The 11,273-nt window shown below is 43.5% G+C and overlaps 1 protein-coding gene and 1 non-coding gene across 3 annotated transcripts; both read right to left on the bottom strand.

Moving 5' to 3' along the window:
- Window positions 1-520: 520 nt before the first annotated feature.
- Window positions 521-11,021, bottom strand: RBMX (RNA binding motif protein X-linked). 2 transcript variants are annotated; one of them, XM_075435206.1, is made up of 9 exons: window positions 10,917-11,021; window positions 9,457-9,583; window positions 9,150-9,256; window positions 3,550-3,721; window positions 2,335-2,451; window positions 1,847-1,961; window positions 1,604-1,729; window positions 1,424-1,527; window positions 521-922 (listed from the first exon to the last, which is right to left on the bottom strand). In XM_075435206.1, exons 2-9 carry the CDS (start codon window positions 9,563-9,565, stop codon window positions 615-617), a joined length of 1,158 nt encoding a protein of 385 aa, XP_075291321.1. In that variant the 5' UTR covers window positions 9,566-9,583; window positions 10,917-11,021; the 3' UTR covers window positions 521-614. The 2 variants fall into 2 exon arrangements, with proteins under 2 accessions (XP_075291321.1, XP_075291322.1); XM_075435207.1 differs by having other exon boundaries at window positions 1,424-1,512.
- LOC142363168 (small nucleolar RNA SNORD61) lies at window positions 9,327-9,400 on the bottom strand. Its single transcript, XR_012765552.1, has one exon. It is a non-coding gene; the product is annotated as a small nucleolar RNA SNORD61 (small nucleolar RNA).
- Window positions 11,022-11,273: the final 252 nt, after the last annotated feature.

Genomic DNA, 11,273 nt, shown 5'->3' with positions numbered 1-11,273 from the left:
GAAATAGTAGAAAGGCAGAAAAGAGCATTATCCACTTGCTCTTTCGGGTTAAGTGAATGATATTCTCTGTTTTTCTGTACACAAGGATCTGAAGGCATTTTGTACTGGGAACACTGTGACTTCAAATTCTAGGCAAAACTGAACTTTGTGTAGAATATCCCCACCACCCTCCAAATCACAAGCAATACTTTAAGAATGAGATGCTGAACATGTAGAACAATCCATCTCCATGTTAGATGGCTGGATGTTGTGTGGAAGATCTTAAGAACTGCTTGTTCCATTCATGAGGAAAATCAGATGGGAAGTGTGGCATTTCAGGGAAACTTTACTTTGAAAATTACAACACTAGTACAGAGCTCAAGTTTTACACATTTAACATCTGCTTTTCGAAAGAAATGTTAACAATTTTGAAATGAAATTAAACATTGGTTTAACTTTTCCTCACAAAAGCATAAAAGTCATGGAGGGGAAAACTTAACAGGCAACAATAAAAAAAGGTAAAAACAACTTTTCCTTTTAGTAGTCCTCTGGTAGTAAAGATAGAACAACTTCCACTTTTCGGGTTTTTACTTTTGAGAAGTAATCTGTCTTGGTCCAAAAGTTTAAGAGTGTTTTTAGTATCTGCTTCTGCCTCCACCTCTATCAGATCTGCTTCCACCACGGCCACCACCTCTGGGTGCTCCGCGGCTTGAACTACTGTAAGAATCACGAGGAGGTGGATAGCCCCTTTCCATGGATGGCGGAAGACCCCTGTCTTGTCTTCCAACACGATCACGGCCACTTGAGTAGACATCACTTCTGCTGCTTGAGTAACTTTCTCGGCTTCCATATCCATCTCGTGTGCTGCCGTAATCATCATATCGACTGCTTCCACCATAAGATGGCGGGGGCCCTCGTGCAGGTGGAGCACTACGTGAGTTACCTGCAGGGTCAATGGTCAGGTAATATGGCAACACCATAAGTTATATATAACAATTTCAATCTGAATTTACAGAATCGCTGTATTAAATGTTTACTGCTACTCTTTTGTATGTATTGAGATGTTCTTAATATCATCTGCCATGTTAATGGTATTTAAAGTGGGGACTGCATATCAGGCAGTGAGTAGATTTAAAGATTCTGAAGGAATGAAGACGGTGTTTATTCAGGCAGGCTCTTTACCGGGCATTCCAGAACAGCTTGTTATTTTAGAGAAGAAACTCAGCCATATTTTCCAGTGACAGTTGCAATTCTGAACTGTAGATTTTGCTTCTTTAGCTTACAGCTTATTAAACAAGATGATCAAATGATAACCAACAACTGCACTTTCACTGTAAGGGGAAAAAAGTGTGCCACTTCCCCATAGAACATGAGCAAGCTAGTACAAGTCAGGTTTTCTGACACCTGCACAAATTACTACATGGTCCTCAAAATGGATTCTTACCATAACTCTCATATGAATCTCTGTAGGAGCCTCCACTTGGATGATCCGAGTAGTCTCTGTCACGTCCACCACCGTATCCATCACGATCACTATAGGAGGAAAGACTACTAAGACTTAGTACCCATCAGTGGAATCACAGCAAGAATAAAAGGACAGGGACGAAAATCCAACAGTAGGTACCTATATCCCCTAGAGGGGTATTCGTCACGTGAACTGGAATGACCATAATCACGATATGTGTAGTCCCGTGGAGGTGGCGCGTAGTCTCGTGCATCCCTGGAACTGGGATAATCTCTGCTTGAATAACTACGAAGAACAAGAATTGAGATGTCAGCTATATGCCACACCTCAAAAGATCAGGGATAAAAATCCTTCTCTGAACAAAAAGAAAAAAAGGCCAAACTAAATTATTAAAGAATTTACCCATCTTTAGTACTGTAGCCATCATCTCTTGGAGACATGTAGACATCTCTTCGTGATGGCATTGGTTCTCTGCGCGGAGGACCACCATAACTGTCTCTTCCACGTGACACAGGAGCTTAAGGGAAAGAGTCCAAATTTTTAAACTTAATTAGCATTTAGCCACACAGAAGACTCCTCAAGGCAAGTTAAGTATTAGCAGACTGTTTATAGCTATTTAAACATATCTCTGTAGCCTACACTTACAATACTTTAACCTTCTGCTTGTACAGTTTCAAAGCAGCACTACAGGGAACATACTCATCAAATCACACCAAATTGTTCTAAACAGCTACAAAGCAATAGTGGTATGAAGAGAAATGAAAGATTAGAAAAACAATACACTATCCTACACCAGATTTAAGTTCAAATCAATGATTTGCAACAGTTCCTGAAGAACGACTAAGATGCTACAGCTGACTAACCAACAAAATAGTTCAGGAAGTCCTTACCTCTTCCTCCCATACTACTGCTACGCACTGGTCCTGAAGGTGCAGATCTTTTAGGTGGAGGGCCTCCACTTCGTGGAGGTGGACCTCTCTTCATGGGAAGTGGCCCTCGAGAAGACCCTAGAAGGATAAGCCATAAACCAATTTGTTATTTCTGTGATACTCACCTGTATGCCCCTAAAGCCTGAACTATAATTACCTAGGTGCTGTTATTACCATAATGTCATCAACAGTAAACCTCTAAAATTAGACCTCAAAGCCTTCTCCTCTTTTGGCCACTACTAGACATTACTGGCAGCATTCAGTGCGCACCAAGTTAACTTTTCCATAGCCTCAAATCCTGTTCAGAACTGTCTTTAGAACTTATCCAAAAGCCACAGGGTGTGACACAAGGGAGAAAGACAGCTGATACCTGTAATCAGTCACAGCTCAAATACTCAACAAGTTACTGTTCTCAGAAGAGAAGAGCCACCTGGGAAGATGAACTAGAGAAGATCCTACAGAGAGGGAACAGAGGCACTAGAGAGTCTGTAGAACCTACTACACAGACTCTTCAAGACAGGAGTTTTCACTATTTCCTGGGGTTTTTTTCTATATTACAGCTTTTACTGTTTTACTTCAGGTGCTACTTGCTTTAAGTGACAGTTCTGCTGTGATACTGAAAAGTCTCTGAATAATTAGCTATATCTTAAATAAAAGAATATCCAGTATCAAGTAATGTGCTATCCTTCCACTTCAGAAAGCTTCAACTCAACACACTATTATTTTATAACAACAAACGAGGCTTAGCTTCCTTAACTCCCACAATGATCTGGAAGGATCAGTTCTAGAATTTATTAAGGTTTGACCTCTTGCTAGTAAGAATGAAAGGCAGTTCCCTTTCCCTGGTGGAAGAGAATAACTTTTTCAACTTGAATACCAGAAAGGTTCCTTTCTCATGTGCAGGGCAGGAGTTTTGCTTTTCTTTCATAGCCAAAAGTCAAGTGGAGTGTTAGTTGTAGCAGGGAATCTTCATATTTGAAAGCCTTTTCTTAAGGTGTACTTGCCTAAAAAAATTTGACTAAACTGATGAGATCACATTTCATCATTTTAATAAAGAACAAGGAGTGCACTATTCAGCTGTTTGACTTTTTTTCCAGTAGGATTATTGTAATCTTCCAATGGGATTGATTGTCTTGTATGTTGTCCAAGTATATAATGAGAGAGGTAAATACATACCCAAGTGACTCCCTCTTGAAGGTGGTCCTCTTGCGCCACTTCCGCCTCTTCCACCTCTAAGGCCCCTGGGAGGACCTCTGCTTCGTGGAGGGGGTGGTGGCCCACGCCTACCACCACTTTCAAAGGATGGCTTGGTTGCTTGTTCCACTTTAATTGCTTTCCCATCTAATGACTAAAGAAGAAGCTGCTTTACTTACTGCTCAGTCATGTTTGTATTTCTTAAATTAAGCCCCTCTTGCTTCACTACTATAGGGCTTCCATTTTATAAAGTTAGAGCAACTTTAGAACTGATTTCAGTCTTCAGTACTAGTCCTCACGTACTCAGCAGCATGTTGGGCCTAATTTCTACAGTACTTCATTCTTGTGGTATTGATGAAAAAAAAAATACAGAGCAGCATCAGAAACGACTTTCAGTGAAAACACAAGTGTCCAATGATTACGGCAGCCCCATGTCATTTATTCTGTAAATGAAAACACGATTTATGATCTCCAATTTACTTTCAATTGCCACGGACTTTTGTACCAAACTAGGACTGCACCATTTGTTACAGGATTAAGCTGAAGGTATCTTAGCTTCAGTTGGGGTTTCTGGCAATGGGGAGGCCGTTTAGTACATTTTCTTGATGTCCTGATAAAACGGTGATCACTGAAGTATTTAGAAGTAATTTCGGCATCTACAGAGCAGAGAGAGTATGATAATTCAGCCCTCTTTTCTACTGTTTCAAGCTGGGTTTTCAAAAAAGGTGACTGTCACAATTTACTCTACTACTTGCTTTTCCAGAGTGGAGATGCTTTGTGATGGGTTGTTTGGGGTTTTTTTTTTTGTGGAAAGTGGAAGATTTTTCTGGAATACAGACCTGCAGTAACAGGAACTCTGCAGCCAACTACTACACCTCAAACATCAGCAGGTGGTAAGACATTTTGAGTAACTCAACCTGACTAATCAAATCTCTGTATAATCTTTCAGACACCACACATTTGGTAATTATAGCACAGCTGAGACCACAAGCTCTACCGACATTAGGTTACTGAGCATCTGTTCAGGCAAACATGGTTTATTTGCCTTTTTTAGCAGTTAAAATATTTAACTCTGCTATGACAACTAATGAATTATACAGGCAGGAAGTTTTGTTTATTGCACTTCTTTCCTGCAATAAGTGAACAAGAATATGACTGCCAGTGATGTCTTACTGAACTGGTGTTAGCTGTTTACTGAAGTACTGAATCTTTCCTGTTCTCCACTGAAATTTAGCCCCCTCTGATATCATCCACTTCAGTAACTCATATATTCTGCCACCATACATAGTTGTAGCTTCTGTTTGAAAAACCTGTGTGTATTCCCACGAGTCCAACTTGATCCATTGTGATGGGAAAAAATAAAGAAATACTAGCAAAATAATACTGGTCTCAGCTTTGACTTAATAGAAATACTTATTGAATGTTTCTCAAAAAGCCTTCTGGCATGACAAGCTGAAACATTCCAGGTGCGAGCATTAGTACCTCTAATCACCGGAACTTCTCAGTTTGTACCATGTTATTATGCCATCATCATCATTCGTCTGTCTCAGTCATCCTTCTCAAAACAGGTACATGAGCAGTGGGCTTGAAGCCTTAAGCTCTGCCATCATGACCACTGCTGTCCTCAGTATCATGACAAATTTCTGATGGCTTATTTGAAGTTCGGAAACCAAACACCATCCCCTTCTGAGAGCATCGGTTCTGAAAACCTGCATGCTAGATGCAAGTTCTTTCCTTTTTCACATAGGAGGAAGTTTTCCTTATTTCGCCTCCTATTTCCTTCTGCCTTGCACTTACACATCTTACCAAGGCAAAAGATAAGTTTCTTTTCAAACTGCTTTATGCAAACAGTCTTAAAAAGCTACGACTAAGGTCCAAAAGGGCCTTTCATCAAGTCTTTTTTTCTTTTAACCACAAGATATTTGTCAAAGTTTTGTCCTTTTTTAAAGCAGAGGGACAACTTCATTTTACAGGTTCTTAGGTCAAAGAAGAAAGGTCTCATGTCACTGAACAGATAAAATTCACACAACCTATCTCAGAATAAGGAATTTTTTTTCAATGAGCCCACACCACCATTTGTGAACACGAACACTCATTGGTTGGGTGTTCATCACCTTGATTCAGAGTGTTGCAGTAGCATTTTTAGTATGATACGGACACCATAAAGTGGAGTCACCTTGGTGCTAGTAAGTAGGAAAGTAATTCAAGTATAATAATAGATTGGCAATCATAAAAACTCCTGTATGTGGAATGAACAATCTATACAGCTTTGTAAGGTGAGCCAGGGAACCTTAACCAAATAGAACTGAAGAACTGTCCTGCAAACTGTTCCACATTCCAACAATAAAGATGAATGAAATTTGGGAAGTTTTGGAAGTGGGGCAGAATTCAAGTCTTCTGAAGAAACTTGCAAGAAACTGCAACCTAACACAATGTGTGGCTTTCCTCTTCCATGGACCATTTTACTGTTGATGCTGCAGTGACTCCACCTTTTCTGCACATTCACTGACAGCACATCAAGTGGGCTTCCTTTCATCAAATATATTCAAGAACTGAAGACCATTTCTGATCAGACTGAGCTTCTATGTATCGCTTCTTCACCAAAAGAACTGGAAATACTTTCTGTTGATTAGGGGAAGGCAACCTTCTGTAGCACTGAGTACAGTTCAGACTGTTGTTTGGATTGCAGTATTTGCTTCCAGCCTCTCAACACAGTCCAGCTGGCTTGGCAGGTCTGCCGTGGAATTAAATCTTTGGCTTGTCCCAGATGTTTCCTCTAAGGTCACATTCGCTCTTTAATTACCCATTTTGTCCTCAGGACTTAAAACGAAAAAGATCATGAGAACAGCCTGCTGCACAGGATGTCCGCTACAGACCTGAAGAGTATTCACATTTGTGTCCAGATAAGCATGTGCATGCCATGACATCAAGATGTAGACTTGACTATCATGCAATTAAGTTTCTTCTTAAAGGCAGCTAATAATTTTCTATGATGAAGTACTTCCAGCATTTCTTCTGTGCTGCTCTGACATGCTACCATTGATCCAAATCCGTAGATAAAGTAATTTAAGCAGAAAAATCTCCAGCCTTGCTCCAAAACCATTATCTCCTGACCTCTTTCTGCAGGACTGAAATTAATCTTCAACAAGCAAGCTTAGACTAGTCTACACTTGTCCCATTTTAGAATGAAATATAACTAACTCTCTTCCCCCCCCCCCCCGAAAGGAGCAGAACATTGGATATACATTTTTCATTAATATTTGCAAAGCAAAAAAATCAAATGCAAAATCACTCTTGCACAATCAAAGTCAGTCTCTTCTACTGGCTGCAACTTTGCACTCCTTTGGAATGACAGAATGAGCAGCGTGCTGGTGATGCAGGACTTCTCCCCCTGGCTAGACAGGTCAACTAATTCTTTACAGACTGCTTGAACTATTGTCTGCACAGTGCTTCTGCTGCTTCTTAAGTGCCTGAAATTCTCATTAGCACTCCAATCCATCTTCTCCAAATGGACCGAAAAACTCCAAGCTCTGATTTATTACAAAGATCTCTTCATACAGCACACCTCAAACATTGCTCCTCCTCAGACCTAGAATGCAGTCTGAGGTACGAGCAGTACTTGTTGTCCAGAAGACTTTCTGAAGATGAGGGCGAGAGACTACCTCATGAACATCTTCCATATCTTTCACATCCACAGTCGAATCAAGCTAGACCAATACACAACTGGAACTATACACTGCAGCACCTGAAGGTTTATGTCAAAAAGCTCATTCTAGGCCAAATCCCAAGTGAGGATGTTCTTTTCACACACTATTTGCTGTTCAGGCTTCAAAGCAGACAAAGACACTTTCAGATTTGTAGTGTTGAAGACAGAAACCATGAGACTCATGATCCACAAGGCAGTACTTTCTAGCATTTCTTGACAGTGACGCAGATGGTGCATTCCAGAACATGTAGACATTACCTCAGCCACAAACATCCAATCTCATTTAGCTACTTTACTAAGCATTACTTTCCTGAATGTTTCCAATGTGATGAAACACATGCCACAACATTTAAGACTTGGAACAGCTGGTCGTTATTTTCAGAGGGATTTTCATTTGAAAGCTGCACTCCACAAACACTTAGGATTAGTGACTGAACTCCCTTCAGTCTGACAATTGGCTGTTGGTGCTTGAAGTTACCTTATGTGAGCGTCTACTTCAGAGGGAATCAGTGTTTAAGAACTGCAGTAACTAAGTCTTCAGAACTGTAGCAAACTACACAACGGAGAAATGAATTCAATAAAAGGATCACTTCTAAGGATGTTTAGGCTCTTACAGGAGGAACATTACCCAACTTGTCACTCTCTGCCTTGACAAAAACTACTAACTTGTTTAACAAGAAAGTCTCAAAAGAAAAATTGTCATGAGGCTGTCCTAAAGCACCCACAAACCAAGTACACACAGCAGAAAGCCTGCTTTAACACAAAACAAGCAAGTTCTACTATTTGTGCTCACTGTGAACACTACAGCAAGCTCGTTTTCTCATTCCTGAGTGCAAATATTTACTTACTGACTGCAACAACTGACATTTTTCTTTTGCTTCAGTGTTTTATACCAGCAAGACAAACAGCTATCAAAATCCCAAGTGTTAGTCAGATCAACAGAGGCTTCTTCACCTCACATGAATAGCATCAAGCCTTACATGATCATCTCTCCACCTTACATTAACAGCATCACTGCTTAGAGAAAGGCCAGTGCAGCATGACCTAACACGACCGTCCACATGATGCATGAGAAGACCAGTCTGAAATCCAAATTAACTGAGAAGATAGCTCTCACTGCCTGAAGAGACAGCACCTCTACGAAGATAAGCAGCTGTTGACCATTAGGTGCAAACTTGCATCTAGCTTTTCAAACACGTGCTGCAACAGACACAGTCACAATAGTTTACAGTCCTTTGACAAACTTTCACAGTATTTCTCTCGTAACTTTTTCTCCAATTCTCAGGTTTTCTTCTTTTTAAAGACATTTGTATCACTGCACTTCAGGGTGTGAACAAGCAAATTCAATCACTGGCTAACTGCAAAGCTATTTCACATCAACTGGCAAGATGCTCCTCCGCGGACTGATGATGCAACTCACAAATTTATGAGGATATCTACAGATTACCAGATAGCGCATGAATGCTCCTGCACAGTAGGGAAGTCAAATAAAACCCATGTTAAGGGAAACATTAACAGTTCTCAGGTAAGTCACTTCCCTAACGTGTAATCTATGCAATACTGCATTCAAATATGATAAAATATAAACATTATAGGAAACATACAAGAATGAAGAGCTGACTATTAGAAAGCCCTCCATCACCAATTAAAAAAAAAGTTTAACTGACTGTCAGTCAGACTTCACTCTACTGTCAAATCTGTAATCAGGAGAAAGTGATTCCAGCTTCATGGACAGAGAGACATCTTGCCAAATTTCAAGTTATGGCTTGTCTTCAGGATCTTCTAACTCACTGTCCTTCCAACTTTCATTACTACCCCGAAGCTCAATATTGCTGGTCGGTAACAACAGTGACATATAATTGGTCTTAATTCCTACCTTTCCATTCATGTCTCTGGCAGCATCTTTTGCATCTGCTGGACTCTCAAATGTGACAAACGCAAATCCTCTGGACTTGTTGGTTTCACGATCTTTCATCAAAAGGACTGCAGAAATAAAGTCACATTACTCTTTCCTGCAATTAGGCAGCAACACTTAACCTTTATTTACCCTTTTAAGCTCAGAACTTCTTAGAGGACATGAAAGCACAATCACTTCAGATGATCAACACCAAAGAAAGTCATCACAGCTATGTCATTGCTTTTTATTTTTCAGTATCTTAAAATAGCAAGGTTTTTCTTTTTACCTTCCACAATGCGTCCATATTTGCCGAATACAGCCTCAAGGGCTTTTTCATTAGTCTCTGTGTTCAGGCCTCCAATGAACAGTTTCCCAGGACGATCTGCTTCGACCATTTTGATTCCACAAATGACCTATTAAATGCATAACGATGTTAGTAACAAAACACTATACTGCATCAAAGACTTCCATACCACCTCACGGAATACAAGTTACTTTTTTCCTCAGAAGTACAAACAAACTTTCTTGAGCAAGATATCAAGAGATATAATGTACAAAGGATATACAAAAAAATTAAAATTTCAATACTGAAGCAACTAGAAGTACTACTGCCTTCAGTTATTTCTGCACATTACGTAGTGTATTTCAAATAGGTTAACTTTAAAACATGGAACAAAGCCATGATGAGAACTCTCTTAAAATCACACAGTATTGGTGATCGTGTGCCTTTTTGCCCTCGACAGTAATTCTAGCACTCCGTTCCTAAACCTGCCACAGATGTTCCACGAAATTTACTTAGTATGTCAAAATAATACCAGAATATTGAAATTCAAGCCCTCTTCGCCAAACAGCCTAAATTAAGCTAACTCTTTAAATTATTTCCAGTACATCGGCACTGCGCCGAAAGCCTAGCCTACACAATGTGTCAGCCTGAACGGTTACCAGACCACCACCGCAGTTCTACGCAGCAGGGCCACGGCCAGAGCAAGGGGGAACGGGGCTAAGCAAAAACAAAAAAAGCGAGATCCGAAACCAAAGCCAGGCCTCAACGCGCCCGGCCCCGGGCCCAGTGGCGGGAAAGCCCGCAGCCGCGCGCACGGCCAGCGGGGACAAAGCAGCCGCCGGGAAGCGCGAGGCCGGCGGGGGCTGGGCCGCCCCCCTCCCTACCCCGCGAAGGCGCGCGCCAGGTCCGCATCAGGGGGAGGGGGGGGCGTCAGACCCTCCGCGGTCTCCAGGCACCGCCACAAAATGGCGGCCACCTTTGGCAGGGACTCTTCTCCCTCCCGGCGCCAAGCGACCCCCTCGGCGCTAACCCCACCGCGCACCTCACGCCCGTTCTGAGCTATCCGCCCGGCCCCCAAGGCGCGGCCGCCACCGCCCTCCCCTCACCCTGCTCGGGGACGCGGAGGCCCACGCGGCGGGACCCCGAGCAGAACCCCTCGCACCTAAAATGGCGGCCACCGCGCCTCACGCGGCTGGGACACCCCCCCACTCCCCCTCGCCCCACCACAGCCGCACCGGTCCCTCCATCCCGCAGACGGTCGGGCGGACGGGGAGGCAGGCCTGGCTCCGCCGTGCCTCACCTCGGGCCCGCAGCGGCGGGCGTGCGAAACACAGCTCCCTCACCGCCCGGGCCGCGCCTTTCGCCGCGCCGCCGCCCTCCACGGCCCGCTCCCGCCCCGCAGGGCCCCGCGTTCCCCTTCCCCAGAGCCCCCGGCCCTGCTCAGCCCGCCCAGCAGCGCTCACCTCCGCTCCGACCAAACCGCAACTGCGCAATGAGAGCGAACAAAGGCGCTGCTGGCCTTTATACTATGACGTCACCGGCCGGCCGGAGCCCCGGATGCAGGCGGCGGCGAGCCCGGGACGCGGGGGGAGGGAGGAGCCCGCAGCCCGCCGCGGTCCCCTGAGGCCGGCAGCGGCGCGGAGCGGAGCGTCCTGCCGGGAGAGAGGGGCCCGTCCCGCTTCTGAGGCGGGTGCCCAACGGAGCGGCCGCGTCGCTGCTCTGGGAGCGACAGTGACTGACAGGAGGGTCAGCTTATCTGCGGGCAAGTGTCCCGGGGGTGGGGGGGGGTAACCCCCCTCGGCTAAACCTGCCTTAAAGGC

This window comes from Opisthocomus hoazin, chromosome 14 (genome assembly GCF_030867145.1).
Source record: "Opisthocomus hoazin isolate bOpiHoa1 chromosome 14, bOpiHoa1.hap1, whole genome shotgun sequence".
NCBI lineage: Eukaryota > Metazoa > Chordata > Aves > Opisthocomiformes > Opisthocomidae > Opisthocomus > Opisthocomus hoazin.
This window is presented reverse-complemented; position numbering and strand designations above follow the sequence as displayed.